The 24,123-nt window shown below is 32.3% G+C and overlaps 2 protein-coding genes across 3 annotated transcripts in view; one reads left to right on the forward strand and one right to left on the reverse strand.

Annotated features, from left to right (window-relative positions):
- The window catches only part of LOC139510174 (stAR-related lipid transfer protein 3-like), a 137,639-nt gene extending 128,000 nt beyond the window's left edge, over positions 1 to 9,639 (reverse strand). For both annotated transcript variants that reach the window (XM_071296532.1, XM_071296530.1), the window contains exon 1: positions 9,501 to 9,639. In XM_071296532.1, the coding sequence (XP_071152633.1) occupies positions 9,501 to 9,518 (18 nt within the window). In that variant the 5' untranslated portion in view covers positions 9,519 to 9,639. The remainder of the gene's footprint in view (positions 1 to 9,500) is intronic.
- The window catches only part of LOC139510175 (UBX domain-containing protein 4-like), a 53,341-nt gene continuing 38,822 nt past the window's right edge, over positions 9,605 to 24,123 (forward strand). The window contains exons 1-6 of the mRNA XM_071296533.1: positions 9,605 to 9,948; positions 13,063 to 13,168; positions 15,866 to 15,894; positions 16,792 to 16,910; positions 18,203 to 18,387; positions 22,424 to 22,648. Coding sequence (XP_071152634.1) covers positions 9,867 to 9,948; positions 13,063 to 13,168; positions 15,866 to 15,894; positions 16,792 to 16,910; positions 18,203 to 18,387; positions 22,424 to 22,648 — 746 coding nt within the window. The 5' untranslated portion in view covers positions 9,605 to 9,866. The remainder of the gene's footprint in view (positions 9,949 to 13,062; positions 13,169 to 15,865; positions 15,895 to 16,791; positions 16,911 to 18,202; positions 18,388 to 22,423; positions 22,649 to 24,123) is intronic.

Consider the following 24,123-nt stretch of genomic DNA (forward strand, 5'->3'; position numbering starts at 1 on the left):
GCTTTTTATGGTTGACCTTGACCTTTTCAATACATTCTACGTCTGTTGGAACATGTATTTTACATTACAAAAGGAAAGACCTCTCAATTGTTCAAGAACAATTGACAGTTTAATTATTATTATTCTTCTTGTTCCGCCAAACTTTGACAAAATTTCCCTCCGTAACCGTAAGACGTGTCGCTTTCATGTTCACACTTTGTATCGGTGTCATGAATACCTATCCGGAACTCACCCTGTGAGTCGAAATATTTTGTCGGTTCGGAGTAATCCCTCCAAAACCCAAAAACCTTGTTATCGTTCCAACACCGTAACCATAATAGGTAGAAAAAAAATGAAGGGTGAAATTTGTTCAGGACCAGACCCCGGTTCTTCGTAACATTTGAATCGAAAAGATTCAACGACTCATTGGTAGGGTTATGCCCCTATGAAAATTAACCGGTGTCGGTTGGCCACCAAAACTCAGAAACCGTAAGTCGTAGACACATAGGATCTTCACCAATCATCATCATTTCATGTATCTTTAAAAAATACCTCAAGGTCAAATTTGTATGTTGACCTTGACCTTTGACCTAACACCTTGTTATGGGATAATCTCAGAAACCATTATACTTACAGAAGTTTTAAATGGTGGAAAATGTTTGGGTCATTATGGCGCAACTTTGTTACATTTTGACCAAAGAGATTTGACCTTTCTATAAGGGGCATAACCCCTGTTTTAGGTTTTTGAAAAGACAAAATCAGCTTTTACTATATAACCAAAGGTCCTAGACCCTTGGGGTCTTCAGTAATGGCATTGGGGACCAATGACCTTGACAAAGGTCAAAAGGTCAAAGGTCAAGGTCATGTCCCAAATAGCGAATTTAATGTTTTTAACCTTATTTAAAGGATTTTTAGTGTGTTTTCGAGCTTTTTAAGGTTGACCTTGACCTTTTCAATACATTCTACGTCTGTTGGAATATGTATTTTAAATTGAAAAAGGAAAGACCTCTCAATTGTTCAAGAACAATTGACAGTTTAATTATTATTATTCTTCTTGTTCCGCCAAACTTTGACAAAATTTCCCTCCGTAACCGTAAGACGTGTCATTTTCATGTTCACACTTTGTATCGGTGTCATGAATACCTATCCGGAACTCACCCTGTTAGTCGAAATATTTTGTCGGTTCGGAGTAATCCCTCCGAAACCCAAAAACCTTGTTATCGTTCCAACACCGTAACCGTAATAGGTAGAAAAAAAATGAAGGGTGAAATTTGTTCAGGACCAGACCCTGGTTCTTCGTTACATTTGGATCGAAAAGATTCAACGACTCATTGGTAGGGTTATGCCCCTATGAAAATCAACCGGTGTCGGTTGACCACCAAAACTCAGAAACCGTAAGTCGTAGACACATAGGATCTTCACCAATCATCATCATTTCATGTATCTTTAAAAAATACCTCAAGGTCAAATTTGTATGTTGACCTTGACCTTTGACCTAACACCTTGTTATGGGATAATCTCAGAAACCATTATACTTACAGAAGTTTTAAATGGTGGAAAATGTTTGGGTCATTATGGCGCAACTTTGTTACATTTTGACCAAAGAGATTTGACCTTTCTATAAGGGGCATAACCCCTGTTTTAGGTTTTTGAAAAGACAAAATCAGCTTTTACTATATAACCAAAGGTCCTAGACCCTTAAGGTCTTCAGTAATGGCATTGGGGACCAATGACCTTGACAAAGGTCAAAAGGTCAAAGGTCAAGGTCATGTCCCAGATAGCGAATTTAGTGTTTTTAACCTTATTTAAAGGATTTTTAGTGTGTTTTCGAGCTTTTTAAGGTTGACCTTGACCTTTTCAATACATTCTACGTCTGTTGGAACATGTATTTTACATTAAAAAAGGAAAGACCTCTCAATTGTTCAAGAACAATTGACAGTTTAATTTCTTAGTATTTCTGTAAAAACAAGCATTCTGAGAGTATTGAATGGCAATACATAAGTCCTCTACCAGTTCAAAATTTATTATACTAGAACAAAATGCTAATTTGTTCTAAAACTTGTCATGGTGTAAACAAAAAGAAAATATCAAGTCAATATCTTCAAGCATGACTAAAAACAGTGTGGAAAACTGATTGTATGAGTGAATTTTTCAAGTCCGAGGACCACAACTCTGCACAAAATTTTTAGACAGAAACAAAAATTCAAACGTGATCTGTAACTTGTCATGATAAATACATATACCATTTATCAATCAATATCTTCAAGCATGATGAAAAAAAGTATGGAAAACACTCTTAACATTAGATATGATTAATAGTTCTTTAAAATTAGAAATGATGTATTACAATGTATATCTATTTTCAAATTATAATCAAATATAATTAATAGTTCCAAATATTTTTTTCTTTTACTTGTCACAAACTAATATATATTTGTTAACTCATCTATAAAATGTTAACAACTTTTTCTACACAATGTAATGTAATGAAATATATATACCTTTAATAATTAAAATAGATTATTATCTAATTAAAGGATTTCACTTCATAATTTTTTTTATATATTACATGTTTATCATGTACATAGCATTCAGAAAATTAGTTTATTCAAAATATAACAAACAAACCCGTTACAAAATTCTTCAAACAATTTACCAAAGAAAGTCTTTTAAAAAATGAGTATTCTCCCTGTGTACAGAAATATGGTTTAACATATATGCATAGTACTCTAACATTAGAAATGGACCATAACTCTGGACTCAATTTTCAGACCGGAACAAAATTCGAAATTGATCTTTAACTCGTCATGATAACACTATATACCAAATATCAAATAAATATCTTCAAGAACGAAGAAATAAAGTGTCGAAGACTGATTAGCCAGACTGATGGATGGACAGACAGACGGACTGAGTGCTAACCTAAAATCAACTTTGACTTCGTCGTTAGGGGACTAATAAATAAAATGTATAAGTAACAATGTATATATCAAGGAGCTGATCTAACCATTTTCCAAAGGGGGAGTTCCCAACGCAGGATGAAAAAGGCAGGTCCAACTAAACGTCCCCCTTCAAATGCATTGATCATCAAGAAAAAAAGAAGGGTTCCAACCTCCAGATCCAACCCCACCCCCCTTTGAATACACAACTATTTTTGGTGTTTTATCAGCACTTTTAAGCACCACTTATGGCTATATCATGGCGGACAGTTGTTATTGATGAAGGAAGCCGGAGTGCCTGGAGAAAATCACAACCTTTGATAGGGAAACTAACAATCCTAGTCAATTTGGATTGGATTCTAGTGCATCCACACAAGCGATGTTCAACTCACAACCTTAGTGTTGACTGGCTAGTTATAACAGTAGAAACTACTTAGATCACTCGGCCACGAAGCATTAGCTACATTGTTGATAGAACTTAACAGGTAACACTAACAGGAGGATTCTTTATTCCATGATAATGTCATGTGATGTACATATGGACCATAATTTGGTTTTCGGCCTTTGGTTTCTTTTTGTATCCTTTTTTATAAGTTCTAAAACTTTAACTTTTATTCTGTGGGTTGTGTTGGTGTTAGTCTGTTAGAATAGTATTAATGGAACAATTGAGTTTTTCGAGAAAAAATTAATACATTTTGATTCACCGTTTACGTGACAGGAAACCAAACAGGAAACCAATCTTTATTTTCTTTATTTTGCACAATATATTTCAAAAAACATAAATGAACACCATTACTAGTGTTACTTGCTTCATGTTAATATTTAAAATCTATTTTCAATGTTAAATTAAAGGTTTTTTTAAACGCGACAGGAAACCATAAGAAACCGAAAGCATTTTTTTTAGTTTTATTTTATTGCAAAATCTGCTTAAAATAATCTGAACAGTATACTTTTTCTTAAAATCCATCTTAAATGTAACAGTATTATAAACCTCCTAAATATGTGCTTGTTTTGAAAACAATAGTACAATTTATTCAGAAATTTCCCTATTTTCTTCATTGATACAGGATACAATAATCGTTGTATCTTGATGTTTTAGCCAAAAAAATGTATTTATATTTGGTTTTGAAATTCCAGTTATATACAATTTATTCCAAATCATTGGCAATGTAAAATTCTTTAAATCCAGTAAAGAATCAAAGTGATGGAAATCACTCATGGAAAGATTAGAAGAGTAGTTTGAATTATTTCATATTAAGGTATGGTGGGGAAAAATGAACATTTATAAAGCACTATTGCTGAAAATTGCATTTACAGCAGGTCTTTAGAAGGAAACTTGCTTTTCCAGTATGAAGATCTATAAAATGAGCTCAAATTAAATAATATGGGTCTCTTAATTTGCAAAATTTTATTTAAACTGTAGTTTATATCTTATCATATGTTGCCGGTTCTGAACATGTTTCAAAAAAACAAAAAAATGCAAAAATTCTTCTAGTAAATGTTACCAACTATCCTTGTAAGACATAAATCTAGACCAACAGCTTAAAAAGTTCTTTAAAGTGTCAACAAACAAAATTGAAAAATGTTGTTATGGGGCATTTTATAAGTTGAAACAGAGGTTATAGGGCATTGAAGATTAAAAGTTTTAGAGTGCCTTTTGGTCAATTTTTAAAGTATTTTTCAACACAGGGCATTGAAAATATACTTTTTCAACGTAACCAATTAAAAAACTTATCTTATTGAAATGTGGATTCTTTCTTGATTGCAAACATATGTATTCACTTCTAATAAAAATTCAAATGACTAAAATAGACATAATGATTGATGGGAAATAAACTAATAAACAATGGTTTGTTATAATTAAAAGTTTTAAAATTTTTAAACTGTTTCAAGCCAATTCCTGATAAAAAAAAAGTGTCCTTATCTAATTGTTGATTAATTACAGATGATTATTGGAAATTTATCAAGTAAATTATAGGCCTTACTTGAATACCTTTTATTTATTCATATTTATATTCATATTTCATTTTTTTAAGATCTTGTTAATCAATTAATCATTTATCTTTCGGATAAAATTTACAGAATCACTTTATGTAATGTAAATCAAAAGTAATTGGCAATAAATAAATCTATCATCCTTATAAATATCAAACATCTAATATACACATTTGTGTATTCAATTATGAGGTCAAATACTTGTGTATTAAGAATTATATTGAGTGGTCTGTATAATTATGTAAGACTGAGGTTGATAGGTAATGTGGTCAATTTGATTGGCAGTTTAGGAGGTGGGGCATTGTAATTAAAGGTTCACCATGTCTCTGATTGTTTAGTGATAATGACAGTTGTCAATCATACTAGTTGAATCAATACCCAGTTACCTAATCAAAATGTTTTTTAAAAGCCTGCACATCAACACACCTTAATGACATACATTCTTGAATGAACTGCTCCAATAATATACCCAGTTTTTTTCAGTTTATATGTGTATTATGTGCACATATATCAGAACCATAGGGAACTATATTTCAGTGTGAATACATTTAGTAACAGTAGCTAACCTGTCCTGTTGTTAGGGAGGCTGGTGCCTAAGTATAAAAGATTTAGAACAAGTTCTAATCTTTCAAAAAAAACTTTTATCTTGGAATTAAAATCTTTAAAATAGGCACCATGTGATATTTGTGACCTGTACACCATCTACATGGTTTCCACATTTTAACCTACTTTAGTGGGCTAAAATCTATAAAGTACTTCCTTCCAAGTCATGCATGGTAAAAGTTAACTTCTCCTTTGACAAGTTTATTGCGTTTCTGAAAAGTGTTTGCAGAACATGAATAAAAAAAATTAATTAAAAATTGTGACAAAGATACCAGCTTTGTACATTCCAAGTGTAACGGTATATTAACATGTATTTTTTATTAAATTATCTTTATTCACCTAAAATATCCAGTAATATTTACTACTGAAGCAAAATCAATCCAACGAGCATCGGCACAATGATAAGAGACGTAATTTCGATTGAATTTTCCAAGGGCCCTTTACATCGTTATCCGGAAACGAAGTGTGTTATAACGTCCGAAATTGATTTTGTCAAGTCATTGGGCATTTATTTTCACACAAGATGGTATGTAACATTATGCACATAGGAAAAATAACAGACCCCCGGCGCAATCTCTTTGAAAATTGTATTTTCCTTTTTTAAACAAGACGAAACAAGTCTACAGATTATGTTTGCTAACATCCCGTTGGAAACCAAAACAATGTTAAGACCTAGTATTTCGTATATCCGGCCGTAAGGGCGTGATCATATGTTAGTCACATGTTTCACGTATGACCGGAAATGATTAGAACTTAACGACGAAAACAATTTTAATAAAAAAAAAGGAAATAACTGGACTTCTGTTTCTTGTGAAATGTAACGCATAACGATAACGTCATTTTCTAACTTAATTATTACGAAGAACAAAACTAGAATGTAAATCCTCTCTGATTTACCTGTTTGAACATCTCGCGAGAGTTCATATTTGCATATTGTTATAAAGAATTCTATTACAACAAAGCAGATTACATCATCTAAAATTTGTGTTACGAAATCGGAAACCAAAGTAACGCTAGTGTTCTTACACCTGCTACAGAAATACTTATAGTTCTCGGCATTTTCTTCTGACTATTCTTATTGGTCGATGTTCTTTATTATTTGAAAGCAAAAGTTACGAATTTGCCGGTGACAATTATCTATAAATCAGTCAGTGTTATGCACTTCGGAAGCGAAAAGTAACGCGAGAAACGACACAAAAATACGGTGGTATAATCTTTGAAATTTGTTAATTTCAATTTTTTTTCTAGGGAAGAGTAGCATACACTTGTATGTTGATAAAAATAAAGGCATCTTTAGATGTAGTTACAACTTTTCTTACAGTAATACACATTTTTATCACTTTTCTATCGTTATAGGAAACGAGCCCAATAGCAAATTATGGTCCATATATGTAAACATGGTTAGAGTGATAATACCTATTTTAAACAAACAACTTGCACCAACAACCCTCAGGGGCACTAAAAGGCAGAGCATACATGTATATATCAAATTACCCTATGATGACTATCATTTTGTAAAAGTATTGTTTTGATAAAGACATACTGTGGATGAATTTATTTTTGTGGGTATCAATTTTAGTGGATTGCTGAAAACTTGCATATTCGTGAATATTTGATTTCGTGGTTTTGCCCGCCTCTGTATACAAAGCCTATTGAAAACATGTTATTCATTGAACATTTGAATTCGTGGTTCACCTGTACCCAAGAACCCACAAAAATTGGTATCCTTTGAATAATTATGAATCAACAGTAGCAATAGTAGGAAATAACCCATTTGATGTACATATTTTGTACAAGTGCTAATAAATATGGCATATGATTACAGCCAACTTGAAGGATATTTGCTCTATTAACCTAAACAAGTGTGCACACGCTGAAATGTCTCGCCTTCTTTACTAATCAATGACATTATGTTTATAGTCCTAAATAAAAAGCTTTAATACAACTGTCACAAAAACTTAACATTAACCAAGAAAACTAAACAATGACCAATGAACCAATAAAATGAGGTCAAGGTCAGATTAACCATGCCAAGCAGGCATGTACAGCTAACAATTCTTCCATACAACATAGATAGTTGACCTACTGCTTACATAATTTTTCTTAAACTATACAATATCATAATGTATAGTTTAAGAAAAACAGACCAAAACACAAACACTGAGCAATGAACCGTGAGAATGAGGTCAAGGTCAAATAAAACATGCGCGACTGACATACAGATCATAAAATATTTCCATACACCAAATATAGTTGACCTATTGCATATAGTATTAGAAACAAGAATGTGTCCCCAGTACACGAATGCTTGACTTTAACCACTGAACCATGAAAATGAGGTCAAGGTCAGATGACACCTGCCAACTAAACATGTTCAACTTACAATCATTCCATACACCTAATATAATTGACCTATTGCATACAGTATAAGAAAAACAGACCAAAACACAAAAACTTAGTATAACCACTGAACCATGAAAATGAGGTCAAGGTCAGATGACACCTGTAGCTTACAGTTCTTCAATACACTGATTATACTAGACCTATTGCTTATAGTATCTGAGATATGGACTTGACCACCAAAACTTAACGCAGACTCAACAAAAAAAGTGTTATTTTACCAGTTAAATGTTAACCAACAATAAAGTAATATTTGCAAGAGATAATTGGTCAATGAACAACAATATATATAGTTATGACACGTATAATACATGTACAAGTGTATACATTTGAGAAAGTATTATTCTAGCAACTCTGAGACAAGTGCACACTGCATGTATTTAAAGACACACAAGACAATTGTAATGGAAAAACCTTTCTTTCCTAAATATCTATGAAATCACCCTCCTGTCTGGATTGGTCTAAGTGTTTACATAAAAAGCTTAAGCCATGTTCAGACTATATACAAAATGTATAATAACTAATATTATCAACCTGTAAGAAAATACTCTACAAACCCTGTATATACATGTATTTCTCCAATGTATTTTAGAGTAAACAATGTAATTTCTTGTTTAATTTGTTTTGACAAATAATTACTGACTTTCTGTTTCACTAAAGTTTTCCATTGCAATGTAGTTGTATGAAATAAGTACATTTATGGATCACCAATTTCATATTTCAAGATTCAGCTTGGATAGCAATAAACTAACTGTTGCTTTTAAAGCATTTAATTCCTAAACTCTTTCTGCAATTTTCAATTTGGTGGAGGTGCATAACTATAAGACTCTCAAACAAGTAAACTTATTTATAAATCAAAATATGTTTATATATATATATCTTAAATAGATTGCACCTCCAGACCTCAATTAAACTGATTGAAAGATTATGTCTTCATTATATGAATATCAGGAACAATCCCTCCCGTTAGGGGTTTAGTATCATACATGTACTATCAGTAAATTCAGGCCAGTATCTTATTTTACCCAGTATTGCCCAGTATTACATTGTACCCAGTACAACCCTGTATATACAGATTAAAATACTGGTGGATAGTTACCTTTTATTCCAATAGATCACTTTCAAGTTCATCCGTTACCGGAAAAAACTCGTCAATTATGCGTGCCTTTATGACGTCATTTACCAGATAGAGGGGCTCGCCTGTATCCCTGCACTATTAACGTTCATTAAGCGTCTTAGTGATCGTCGTTGTGCAGGATAGACAAGAAATAATGGTTGTTCTGTAGGTACTTAATGACTATTCCCTAATGACAGCAGTGCTGATTGTCAATTTTGAGAATTCAATTTGCCGAATAATTCATACAATACAGAATTATAGTTTTCCAACCAATCGCTCAACATTAGAATGGAAGTGACAACACCCCTAAACGCACAAATGACGTTCACTAAAACCAGAGTTTTTTACGGAAATGCATCGAACTCGAAAGTTGTCTATTGTGTGTGTGCCCTATATATTGGCAGAAGATAGAAAATGCAGATTAAGATACAGAAGGAAACAATGATTCACTAAATATCTAAACCCACCATATTAACTGACATCATCTAAAATTGATCCTCACTGTTGATTAATGATTTGTGAAAACTACTGTCATGAAATAATAGAACACTCATGATATAAGCTGTCGGAGTGTTGAGCAGTGTCTTAAGGACTGTGTTATAATTGTTAGACAAACCACAATCTTTTGAATTGTAGAATTATAATTGCGTTAACTTTACACATCTATGTACAATGTACTGTGTTTTCCTACTGGATTTTGAGCACTACACTCTTTTGTATAAAAGAAACAAAAGTAAACACATCCGGTTTCGTTTTAACCCAAACAACTTCCGGTTAAAATCCAACATAATATAGACTTTTTACTTTAGTACTTTATTAAACATATTTGCGTTATGAAATGGTTTTCAGGATCCATTGGTGACGCCATTCAAAAGTCAAAAAGAGAGAAACGCATATTTATAGTATATATCACAGGTATATGTGTACTCAGGCATTTTTTTTATCTGTGAACAGTTTTTGTACACATTGTAAATTTTTTCTTTTCCGCAAACATGGCAAATCCATATAAAAATTTTGACCAGTAAGTGCAGCCACAGGCACTTGTCTCAAATCCCCCCCCCCCCCCTATATACCTTAATAGAACACAATGTACTTAACTGAACATTTTGAAAAATGTCACCCGGTCGCGAACTTCTGTTTTATTTCGATTTCTTGGTAGCCAAACCTTCTTAACCCTCTTGCTGCCAGTTGTTGTTCAGGGTTGCATTTCATATGACATTAAATACGACTGCTTGACGTTTATGCCGTAATGACCGTTACATTTGTAAGACATTGTAGAAACATATTACACTTTTTTATTTTGATAAAGGTACAGCACTGATGAAAAGCTGGCATACATGTACATTGAAACATGGACATATGTGTCCCTTCGGCAGCAAGAGATGTCATAAATGTAAATTGATTTATCTACTCAATGGTGTATGACTCAACTACCATTGTTGTCTGGACAGGATCATTCGTAGCATGCCTCAGAAGCAGGTCAACGTGAGGTTTTTGTATACTGATGCCAAATTGGAAACACTAAGTCTGCAGTGTTTGATTTATTATAAAAAATATTTACAAAAAAACTGTCAGCTTTTCTCTAAATAGTAATTATTATCTTTATTGTAAATTAGTAAAAGATTATATGTGATACAAACCCTAGATATTAAAGTGTTATTTGAGGTATGTCTAATGTGGCAGCAGTTTCTATTTTTAGAACTCAGATTTTCCCATTGTTTTGATATCATTCAGACTCTCTCTTGACTTAACGTATGAAACGAAATAAGATCAGATAACTCCAAGAAACATTTAGACCTTGAGAGTGGGAAGATACCTTTCACTGCGAGACGTTTGTTTCCAAATTGGCATCGGTAGACGAAATAATTACGTTGCTACATTTGGGTAGGATTGCTACGGATGATTCCGACAACAAAAGTAGGCATGTTATCAGGCCTGGGGCCATTACATTGCAATGTAATGCATTACATTACAATTACTTTGTGATTCTTACATTACAATTACAATTACAATTACATTTTTTCTCACATGTAATGCATTACATTACAATTACTTTGCCTGTGTAATGCATTACATTACACATTACTTTTTCAATATAAAAACTAAAAACATTTCAAAAAACAGATTTTTATAAGAATTTGATAAATATTACAGGGGTATATGTAGATATATATACAGTGTTAGTGACATAGACTTCAAATACTGGTTAATCAATATGTCCATTGAACCTTATTATCATAAGAGGTTCAAAAGTGATGTCATTAAGAAAACAGCGATCAGTTCTGTACACCTTTCTGGCAATACTAAAAAGCCTTTCTACAGCAGCTGATGTGTGTGTAAATACTTGATAGCTGTATTAGCCAAAAAAGAAAGGCACACTGAATTTGACTTCCATCATTCCAGTGCATTGATTGAAATTTCTTCACATGGCTCAGACAAGTAGATGTCAACATCATGTACTGCACCATACCTGTGTCTATACTCTTTGAATGAGGAGTAGGAGGCACTGGAAAAGTCACTTTTAAGATTCTTAGGTGGTGGTAAAAAATAAATAAATTATCATATAATTTTGTTTCTTACATTGATCACTTAATCATTAAGACATCATTAAGGGATTTCAAAGGAATATAATAAATGTGTCATTAAAGGATTATCATTTGAAATGCTTAAGGGATCTGTGAGGACAAACATAAGTTGAGAAGATTTGATTGCAATAAAAACATTTTGATATTAATTAGGTGAAATAACAACACAGACAGGACCCAAACCACAGTTTGGTTTAAAAATGTTGTTTGACATATTCAATCTTTCACTGAAATACATGTAAGGTGTGTATAGAATTATGAAAATTTCATATTCATATTTTTTCCATTCATCTATATAGTTTTGTTTGATAAATTTTTATAAGATTTTTCATTGAACACCAAACCACCAAACACCAAAATATTCCTAATATCATTTTAAACAAATATCAGAAACCAAAATCAAAACTTGATAATTTTAACCATTTTATATTTATTACCTTAATGTGTGTTTTAAAGATTGATGTAATTTAATTAATACAGTAATTAACTGTGTCAAAAATTTTATTCCATACTTTCTTTTGTTTTTGTTAATATTTTATTTTTATTATACAATATTCTTCAATTTTATGTATTTTACCAATTTGTAATGAAAAGTAATGTACTGTAATGGAGGCATTACATCAATTTTTAACTAAAGTAATCATTACATTACATGTAATTGTAATGCAGAAAATGTGCATTACAAATTACTTTGCATTACATCCAAAAAATGTAATATTACAATGCATTACAATTACAAATTACCATTACCCCAGGCCTGCATGTTATACACCATTGTGTAGAAAAATCAATTCAGATTTACGACATAACAAGTTTTAGTTGGGTTGGCAACTGAGAAATCTGCATATTATGGAATTTCGCTACCGGGTGACATTTTTCAAAATGTTTAGTTTTAAAGGTACCTTTCGTTATATTAAGGTATATAGGAAATTTTTTTCTGAGACAAGTGTCTGAGTGCAGCGATAAGCGAAAACAATAGGTTGCCAGTTTACTTTTACTTTCCAGGTCTTCTGCTAAGGGACAACCATTTAAATGCAAGGAGTGGTAGGGAGGAGGGGGTTACCGTTATGTTTATGACGACTTCAGTACATGTATGTTTACTAAAGACATGAAAGATATATTTTGTGACATCGTTTCTAATAAAAGAAAAAATGGGGTAACAATTTGATTGGTTAACTTCTGGTGAAAGCTATAATCTTATATATTTATATTTGATATGTAATGAAATGTTATGTGTTACTGTAGCTATGTACATGTATATATAGTACATGCTGATGCATGGAATTTTTATCATATTTTTTAAGAACAAAATTGTAATAAACAATAATGATGTTTGCATGCAGCATGCACATGGCAAGCTTTTGATGAGCATTCTGTTGATATGCAGTATAGTTTTTCTTTCACAAAATGAATTTTAAAATAGCTCTGGCTTTCACTTTCACAGGTCAAGATGAACTTTCAAAGAAAATGGATGCCACTTTGGAAAACACAGAAGTAACAGCATTGTGTGGAGATCAACACTGTGTAGCTCTAAAACTAAAAGCTAATGGGTAATTGTTTATACATTCATAGTTTGATAGGAACAACTTGACATATCTCAATGATATTTTCTATAAAGTTGTATTCCTATCAGTACATTTTCAGTTTGACAAGGCCCTCAGGTCTGCCCCTAGGTCATGGTCTAATTACTTAAGCCTTTATCAATGAGCAATTTTCAATGTTAAATTTTTTGCTTAAGTTAGTTTGATAGGAACTACTTGTGATAGACCAATGACATTTTCTATAAAGTTGCATTTTATTATCAGTACCAAGTACAAACATGTATCAGTTTAATAGATGACTATTTCGAGCCATTCCCCCTGTAGGTCATGGTCATGGTCCTTTGACTAAATTAGTAATATTCCATGTTAAGTTAGCTGTTTAAGTCGGTTTGATAGGACTCAGGAACTATTTGTGATACATGTAGATCAATGACATTTTCTACAAAGTTGCATTTTATTATCAGTACCAAGTACAAACATGTATCAGCATGATCAGTTAGATGACTATTTCGAGCCATTCCCCCTGTAGGTCATGGTCATGGTCCTTTGACTGAATCAATAATATTCCATGTTAATTTAGCTGTTTAAGTCAGTTTGATAGGACTCAGGAACTATTTGTGATAGATCAATGATATTTTCTATAAAGTTGCATGTCTATCAGGAAATATATCAGTTTGACAATTATTTTGAGGCCTTGTCCCAGTAGGTTATAGTAAGTGACTTTCAGTTTATTACAAATTTTTAATGTTAAGTTTTCTGCTAAAATTAGTTTGATAGGAATTACTTATGAAAGGCAACCATATTTTCTATAAAATTGCATTACTATCAGTACATCTCAGTTTGTCAACCATTTTGAGGCCCTGTCCCTAGTTCATTGTCCATTGACTTTGATTTAATTGGTTGCTGCCAATAGATTGTCTCTTTCTTAATTTTCTGCTAACAGACAAGACTTATCCAATTTGTTTCAACAAATTAATTTTTTTCAAGAACAAAATTGTGATAAACAATTATCACAATTATTTGTAAACTTTGTAATAATGCTATGTAAACTTTTGTAAACTTTGTAATAATGCGATGCTGACTGAGATATATATATATATAGTTGCATTTCAACTAAACCCTTTGTTTAAAAGAAATTCAACACAGATTTTTGCAGATACTTTTTGTAAACTTTTGTAAACTTTGTAATAATGCTATGCTGACTGAGAGATATATATAGTTGCGTTTCAACTAAATCCTTTGTTTAAAAGAAATTCAGCACAAACGTTTGCTGTCTCATGTCAGAATATGATCCTCCTACATATATGTACCATTAAACATAATGTTTACAAGTTCTGTGAGTATTTTTCTTCAAACTTATTTATAGTATGTACAAGCTTTACACAGTAGTGATTTCATAGGAATGCACACATTTTACTGTCTGCTTATTAAATAAAAATGTTTCAACTTGGTAAGAAAAAAAAAAAATAACTATAATCAATTTAAAAAACCTTTACCCCCTCCCTCTTTTCCTTTAAAGTTAAATGGTTGTTTCTTTCGGCGGAGGGCATTTTAGCGCATTGATAGGACATTTGAGCAAAACAAATCAGTCGCCTAATTTTAACCCATTTCAGCGAAAATTCAAATTGTCAAAGCCCATTTTAGCGAAATATTTATAACCCCTTATAATATAATAAATAAAAAAAAACTTAAATAGACTCAAGACAGCACAATATATAACATATGATGTCTATCAGAATACAGCGCTAAATGTCTCAAAGATTTAATCAAATGTTAAAAGCTCGTTCTGGCCTGGAATTTATGTCCTAGAAACGTTTGTAATGGACTCTGGATATACTCCCTGTACAATACTGTTGAATTGCATTAGGAACTGTTCTTTCTCTTCATCTTAAAATTGAGAAAGGAAATGGGGAATGTGTCAAAGCGGCAACAACCCGACAATAGAGCAGGCAACAGCTGAAGGCCACAAATGGGTCTTCAATGTAGCAGGAAACTCCCGCACCCGTAGGCGTCCCCCTCCTGGCCCCTTAAAAAATATGTATACTAGTACAGTGATAATGGACGTCATACTAAACTCCGAATTATACACAAGAAACTAAAATTAAAAATCATACAAGACTAACAAAGGCCAGAGGCTGCTGACTTGGGACACTTGTCTAGATTTTGATGCGCATTCGTCTACACCTCGTATTTTTGTATATATGTTGTTGTTTGCAATTTGATAATAGTATCAAGAAAAACGTAAATAGCTGAGTGACAACTATAACATTGCTCATTATTATGGTGATGGAACGACTCTCTGACCATTATGTGTTCCCTTTAAAATACAATGAACTTCTGCCCAAAGCTTAGTGAGTATTATTCAACCAGGTAAGTTTTCGCTAAAATGGGTTATCGAAATACAGGTGAAAGATTTAATCCGGCACTAAAATGGACTCTTATGTTGGCGGTCAAATGTCCCCCAGTAGTTCAAAATCTTTCGCTAAAATGTCCTGCCCCCATTTCTTTATTCATGTGGTAACATTGTTTTCTTTATTAAGTATGACATGTATTTTATACCAGTTATCCTAGTTGTGCCATAATTCATTTGTCCTGACTGATAGATATAATGAGGTTATCACAAAAACATAGTCAAAGGATTAATTTTATATATAAGTTCAAGTTTGAATAAGACATGTCATGAATGTATTTTATTTTTATTTTCAGTGAAGAATGTGGATTTTTCTCACAGATTTGTATCCTTTTAAACACTTGTTGTGAGTTTGTCTGTACCATTTGAATATAAACCATAAAACTAATTATAAACACAATCATTGAAGTCAAGTGAGTTGCAGCTTTACTTTCTCTGGTATAAGAAAATTCAAATTAAAAAGATAGGGAGGAGATGTAAAATTACTGAAGCTTATAATTATAAAGCATCATTGATGAGCAGAATTATAACACCATTACAAAAATTTGAAAAAATATATTTTATGTCAGAGAGCATAAGGTGACCTATTGATGTCTTTTGAAGTTGTGTAATTAGGTTTCTGTCTCATTTATGTATACTGTATTTGTATTGTATACCTACTAAGTTACAGATCATGTTCAAATTTGTTCTGGTCTGATAATTTTGTGCAGAGTTATGGTCCTTGTGCTTAAAAAAATCACTGAAATAATCAGTTTTCCGTACTTTTTTTCTTCATGCTCGAAGATATTGATTTGATAATTGGTATATAGTTTTATCATGACCAGTTACAGATCAAGTTTGAATTTTGTTCAGGTCTGATGATTTTGTGCAGAGTTATGGTCCGAAAATAATCAGTTTTTCCACACTTTTATGTCATGCTTGAATATATTGAATTGATATTTGTTATATTGTTTACACCATGACAATTTATAGATCAAGATAGAATTTTGTTCCAATACAATGAATTTTTAACTGGTAGGGGACTATGTATTGCCTTGCAATACTCACAGAATGCTTGTTTTTTTCCTAGTTTAATTTTTTTTTGTGTTTATGTTTTTATTAGGTTCTTAATTAACACAGGTATTAAATACTTGTATGTTGTTCATACAATGTATGTAATGTATATGGTCTCTGCAACATTTTGTTTCTGAGTATAAAGTATTTGTTCCTTAACTGATATCAGACCCAGTTGTTACAGTGCCTTCAGTATATTTTATAGCTGTGAATGGTTCACCTATTGAAGTAACAGCTGGTTATGTGGAACCTAATGCTTTTTGTCAGATCATACAATCAGTCATTAAAGTAGGTTTAACACAATTTTTAGATATCTTTATGGCTTAAATTACTAACACTGCATTCATTATTACTTATATAGGGTACACATTTGTATACCACACACACAAAGATTGGATGGTATATACTTATCACCATGTCCATCTGTTTGTCCATGTCTGTCTGTCCGTCCTAATTTTATATCATTGGGGATGGGAGGGTAAATTAAATAATGCATATTTGTATCCACTGGAACACTGGCTGTTGACAGTTGAAAATGAAACTATTTGTTTAATATAGAAAGTAAAAAACACTGAATTGTAGTATGAATTCAGCTAAAAATATGCATCTTTTTTTAATTTTGAAAGACTAATGTAACAAGACAAGTGCTTTGGTAGGTGCAAATATGTTTTGCATTCTTATTATATTATGGCAACATTCGTGATGCATCATATTTAAAACAGACAATTACTTAAGTACAAGTGTCTGGAACCCTATGAAAATTAACCAAATGTTGGGATTGAATTTTGGGGCCTTGGCCCAAACCGTTTAGGAATTACAGACCGAACAAATTTAAACCAGAAAACTAAGATTTTCTGGTTTCTGGACAATAAATTGAATATAAGTTTTGGATTGCTATTTAGTTGTGCTACAAGGTGTTATAACATCAAAGGAAGGTTTTGATAGGAAAAATGGGTAAAAAACAATGCTTTTGTACTTAGTATGAATTGCTTATTTGTTAACCAATTTCGATGGGTTTCAATTCCAAGTCTAACCAGGTCTTTTGAATTATGTTTTTTGGCTCTGTTTTTTTATTGGTCCATATTTAACAGGTCCATAGGGTCCAAAATCAAACTTTGTGTGTTTTCATCAAAAACTGAATTATGGGGTTCTTTGATATATGCTGAACCTAACCACATATATTTCAATTTTGGATATTGGACCATTATAGGTAAATGTCCAATTTCAATTTTTTTTAGTTCTTAGACGACAGCTACATTCTGTGTCAGTCAAACCTAACCTGTGTCAAATATTAAATCACAAACCTAATTCAGAACTGTATCAAGCTTGAATGATATGTCTATACTAATGTTCAACCTCTAGGGTCGTATCACTCTGTGTCTTAATCATAAGTACCCAAAAATTTAGGTTTTATCTTGAATATAAATGAGGTTTTGAATTTTTATGACACAGTATGGTTATATTTATTAAAGTTTTAACATTTAAACTGCATTTTGAAAAATATGTAGACCATGTCCCTTTTTGTTGACAGTATTCAACAGATAAAACAAATAATGTTTCTTATTTGCCTTGCCTTACAGAACCACAGAGCTCAGACTGATGTCTCTCCTCCTTTGGACACACAATCTATCAAAATGTCTAATGTACAAACAGCAGTTTCCAGTGGTCAGCCTGCTTCTGGACAAGCAGATTCAGCATCAAGCAATCACACCGTCACTACAGATTCTAATTCAGCTGCTCCAGCATTGGAAGAAAGAATAGACATGTAAACAATATTTATACATTTACAACATTTCAAAACTACTGTGGATTCATTAGCATTCGTTGAATACCAATTTTCGTGGATAACGTGGGTACCTGGGAACCATGAATTTAAATGTTCAACAAATAACAAATTTTCATAAGGAATGTATGCAGACTTTGCAAAGATAATGAAATTAGATATTAACGAAAATGCAACTTTTCTTCAATCCATGAAAATTGGTACACACAAAAATAAATGAATCCACAGTATTTAACAAGTGAACATATATTTATCTCATCAGATTTTTGGGGCTCTAAAAGGTCATATATTTTTATATGGATTTTGCCATCACTTGGTGCCTGTCATTGTCCATCATCTGTCATCATTGTCATAGACCTTTTCAAAGATGGTCTCCTTAAACTTCTGAATTTATTTGCTCCCATTTATGGTTATATTTTTATTGCCCCACATTTGAAAGTTGGGGGGGGGGACTGTCCATCTGTGCCTCTTTCAGTATGTCTGTCCCATTATTGGTATATTGTGAATCTACATAACTATTTGAATGCTAGAAAGTTTTAAAAATGTGTCAAATGACCCTGCCTGCCAATTTAGATGGCTGACATAGGTAAAAAAAGAACATAGGGGTAAAATGCAAGTTTTGTCTATTATTTTGAAAACTGTTAGAAATAAAGAAAGTCAGAGCAAAAATGTTCAGACGTTGAGCTCTACCAATTGTCCATATACCTCAAAACTATCAGCTACTTTCTTATACAAGTTCTGGGTCAAGTAGGATAAACGGTACTGTAGTTCCATCGGATGAACAGAGTAATAAATTGGTTTAACTTGAGAAGTAAATCGGTTTATATGTAAATAATTTGACAGACTGACAGGTCAACAGGTTGACACAATAAAGGTTGACAAGGGTAAAAGTTGACAGGTTGACAAGTGTTAAGGACAACAGGTTGACAAGCGTAAGGGTCAACCTGGTGTTAAGGTCGACAGGTTAATAAGTGATAAGAACGACAGGTTGACAGGTTTAATTTTACTATAAAACAAGTAAATAGGTTTATTTATTTGCCAAAAAAAACTAAATTGTAATTAAGTAAAATAAAATTAACTTCAGTTTTTAAACTTTTTAAGAAGTCTTGACTTTTAACTGTTATCTGTCGACTATCAACCTGTTTACCATTTTTACAGTTTCCATTTCTGAAATGAAATTGTCAACCTGTCGACATGTGGACCTGTCTACCAGTCAATAATAATTCTATTTTACACTTTTTAATGCTATCAAGTTGTCAACCTGTCAACTTGTCGACTATTCAACCTGTCAACCAGTCAAATTGTTGACTTGTCAACCATAACTTACTTTTTATTATTTTAAATTGTCAACCTGTCAGTCAGTCAACCATAAAAATATTTACATTTTCAACACATTGTCAATCTGTTGACATGTCAACCTGTCTACCAGTCATTTTTAGCTCACCTGGCCTAAAAGGCCAAGTGAGCTTTTCTCATCACTTGGCGTCCGTCGTCGTTAACTTTTACAAAAATCTTCTCCTCTGAAACTGCTGGGCCAAATTAAACCAAACTTGGCCACAATAATCATTGGGGTATCTAGTTTAAAAAATGTGTCCGGTGACCCGGCCAACCATCCAAGATGGCCGCCATGGCTAAAAATAGAACATAGGGGTAAAATGCAGTTTTTGGCTTATAACTCAAAAACCAAAGCATTTAGAGCAAATCTGACAGGTGTAGAATTGTTAAACAGGTGAAGATCTATCTGCCCTGAAATTTTCAGATGAATCGGATAACCCGTTGTTGGGTTGCTGCCCCTGAATTAGTAATTTTAAGGAAATTTTGCTGTTTTTGGTTATTATCTGGAAAATTATTATAGATAGAGATAAACAGTAAATAGCAATAATGTTCAGCAAAGTAAGATTTACAAATAAGTCAACATGACTGAAATGGTCAGTTGACCCCTTTAGGAGTTATTGCCCTTTATAGTCAATTTTTAACCATTTTTCGTAAATCTTAGTAATATTTTACAAAAATCTTCTCCGCTGAAACTACTGGGCCAAATTAATCCAAACTTGGCCACAATCATCTTTTGGGTTAATTTTTTAAAAAATGTGTCCAGTGACCCGGCCATCAAACCAGGATGGCCGCCATGGCTAAAAATAGAACATGGGGTAAAATGCAGTTTTTGGCATATAACTCAAAACCCAAAGCATTTAGAGCAAATCTGACCGGAGTAAAATTGTTTATCAGTTCAAGATCTATCTGCCCTGAAATTTTCAGATGAATCGGACAACCCGTTGTTGTGTTGCTGGCACTGAATTAGTAATTTTAAGGAAATTTTGCTCTTTTTGGTTATTATCTTGAATATTATTTATAGATAGAGATAAACTATAAACAGCAATAATGTTCAGCAAAGTAAGATTTACAAATAAGTCAACATGACTGAAATGGTCAGTTGACCCCTTTAGGAGTTATTGCCCTTTATAGTCAATTTTTAACCATTTTTCGTAAATCTTAGTAATCTTTTACAAAAATCTTCATCTCTGAAACTACTAAGCCAAATTAATCCAAACTTGGCCACAATCATCTTTTGGGTTAGTAGTTTGAAAAATGTGTCCAGTGACCCGGCCATCCAACCAAGATGGCCGCCATGGCTAAAAATAGAACATGGGGTAAAATGCAGTTTTTTGCTTATAACTCAAAACCCAAAGCATTTAGAGCAAATCTGACATGGGGTAAAATTGTTTATCAGGTCAACATTTATCTACTCTGAATTTTTTAGATGAATCGGACAACCTGTTGTTGGGTTGCTGACCCTGAATTGTTAGTTTTAAGAAAATTTTGCTGTTTTTGGTCATTATCTTGAATATTATTATTGATAGAGATAAACTGTAAACAACAATAATGTTCAGCAAAGTAAGAATTACAAATAAGTCAACATGACCGAAATGGTCAATTGACCCCCTTAGGAGTTATTGTTCTTTATAGTCAATTTTTAACAATTTTCATAAAATTTGTAAATTTTTACTAACATTTTCCACTGAAACTAATGGGCCAAGTTCATTATAGATAGAGATAATTTTAAGCAGCAAGAATGTTCAGTAAAGTAAGATGTACAAACACATCACCATCACCAAAACACAATTTTGTCATGAATCCATCTGCTTCCTTTAATATTCACATAGACCAAGGTGAGAGACACAGGCTCTTTAGAGCCTCTATTTTTTTTGTCTTTGTATAATTCAAATATTGAATACAGAACATTTTGGATCCAAGGTTGAGACAACAGGTTTCCTCAAGCGTTTAAGTCTAAAAAAAAAAATGCACAAAAATCGTTGTATGTTGCCACTTTATCCAGAATGTGTTGATTTTTAAGCCACTCTTGTGAAAAGACTTCTTTTAACAAAGAAGTAAATCTTTTAACAAAGAAGTAAATCTTTTGACATAGATCAATTCAAAAAACAAATAATGGCCATTTTGAAATTTTAAGATTAAGTGAAATTCAAGGCTATATTTGGCCTAAAGTGAACCTTGTCCTTTAACTAAACTTTACCACAATCATCATCAGGGTATTTAGTTTAAAAATGTGTCCAATGACACTGCCTGCCAACCAACATGGAAGACATGGCTAAAAATAGAACATTGGGATAAAATGCAGTTTGTATAAGTATATTCGTATACCAACTTATTTTCACATATACTAGTCCACTTTTAATCTATTTAATTTTGAGATTTTCTTATATACGATGTAGTTTGATAAGTTAAGATTTAAGTTATACATATTTGCGACGATTTATATTCGCGTTATTTTTCTACTTACCAATGTCGCGAAAAATCGCTCTCGAAAAACTTTAGTTAAAAAAAATAGAAAATTTTGACATTTAAACACAAGTTTTATGACCACAAAAGGAAGGTTGGGATTGATTTTGGGGGTTATGGTCCCAACAGTTTAGGAATAATCAGTTTTCCACACTTTTTTTTGACATGAAGCCTTTTTATTTTGGCATTATCAAATATTCCTTGAACTTTGTTGTTATAGAGCAAAACAAAAGATTGAAGAAAAAAGATTGCAAAAACAAGAAATAGAGGAAGAAGGAAGAAGACAGAAAGAAATAGAAAGAAGAAAATTGGGACAGGATATGGCCAAACTTAAGCAATTTCAAGAAGAAAAGAAAAGAAAAGAGTTACAGGAGCAGTTAGCCAAGGAGAGGACAGAAAAGACTAAAGAAAGGGAGAGAATAAAACAAGAATTAGAAAAAGACAGGTATATTTATTTAAACTTGCAAAAGTCTGAAGACACTACAATGTTGCCTGTTGGTATATGTCTTTTAAATACATGACTGATGGTACACAACTCTTTTATCAAAGAAAAAAATGTATACAGAAACTTAGCTGTATTGTATTTGTTCTGATCATTTTTTTTTTTGTCTTCCACCAAAGATCAAAACTTGTTTTGTGGTTTCATCGGTTAGATTTTTATACGACCGCAAAATTTTTGCGGTCGTATATTGGTATGATGTTGTCATCGTCGTCGTCCAAAGACATTTGGTTTTTGCACTATAACTTAAGTATAAGTCAATAGAAATCTATGAAATTTAAACACAAGGTTTATGACAACAAAAAGAAGGTTGGGATTGATTTTGGAAGTTTTGGTCCCAACAGTTTAAGAATAAGGGGCCAAAAAAGGGTCCAATAAGCATTTTTCTTGGTTTTCGCACAATAACTCTAGTATAAGTAACTAGAAATCTATGAAATTTAAACACAAGGTCTATGACCACAAAAGGAAGTTTTGGATTGATTTTGGGAGTTTTGGTTCCAATAGTTTAGGAATTAGGGTCCAAAAGGGTCCAAAAGTAAACTTTGTTTGATTTCATCAAAAATTGAACTATTGGGGTTCTTTGATATGCCGAATCTTACCGTGTATTTAGATTCTTAATTTTTGGTCCCAATTTCAAATTGGTCTACATAAAGGTCCAAAGGGTCCAAAATCAAACTTAATTTGATTTTAACAAAAATTGAATTCTTGGGGTTCTTTGATATGCTGAATCTAAACATGTACTTAGTTTTTTTTATTATGGGCTCAGTTTTCAAGTTGGTCCAAATCGGGGTCCAAAATTAAGCTTTGTTTGATTTCAACAAAAATTAAATATATGGGGTTCTTCGATATGCTGAATTTAACCATGTATTTAGATTCATGATATTTGGGCCCGGTTATCAAATTGGTCCACAGTGAGGTCTAAAGGGTCCAAAATTGAACTTTATTTGATTTCATCAAAAATTGAATTCTTGGGGTTCTTTGATATGCTGAATCTAACAATGTATTTAGATTTTGGATATTGGAATACCACAAAGGGATAGTAAGAATTGTCTTTGGGAGTTATGGCTCAAACGGTTAAGGAATAAGGAGCAAAAAAGGGGGGGAAAAGGGTTTCCAGGTTAATGGATAATTACTTAAGCACAAAACATAATTTAAAAGCAGTGTAAGGATGGTAATTGAAACTCATTTGAATATCTCACCAAAACTGCTTTTAAAGTATATATATTGAAAATTTGCCAAAAAACTTTAGCATTAATAAATTCCATTGGAAATTTGCCAATAACTTTAGTTTAATGAACTTCATTGGAAATTTGCCAATATAAAATGTTGCTGATGAAGCTTTTTTGTTTATCTGGAGTTGTTTTTCTTTGTCCAGAATAGTAGTTGAATCAACTGATTAATTAAACCAATCTTTACCATTC

The sequence above is a fragment of the Mytilus edulis genome, chromosome 2, assembly GCF_963676685.1.
Source record: "Mytilus edulis chromosome 2, xbMytEdul2.2, whole genome shotgun sequence".
NCBI classification, from domain to species: Eukaryota; Metazoa; Mollusca; class Bivalvia; order Mytilida; family Mytilidae; genus Mytilus; species Mytilus edulis.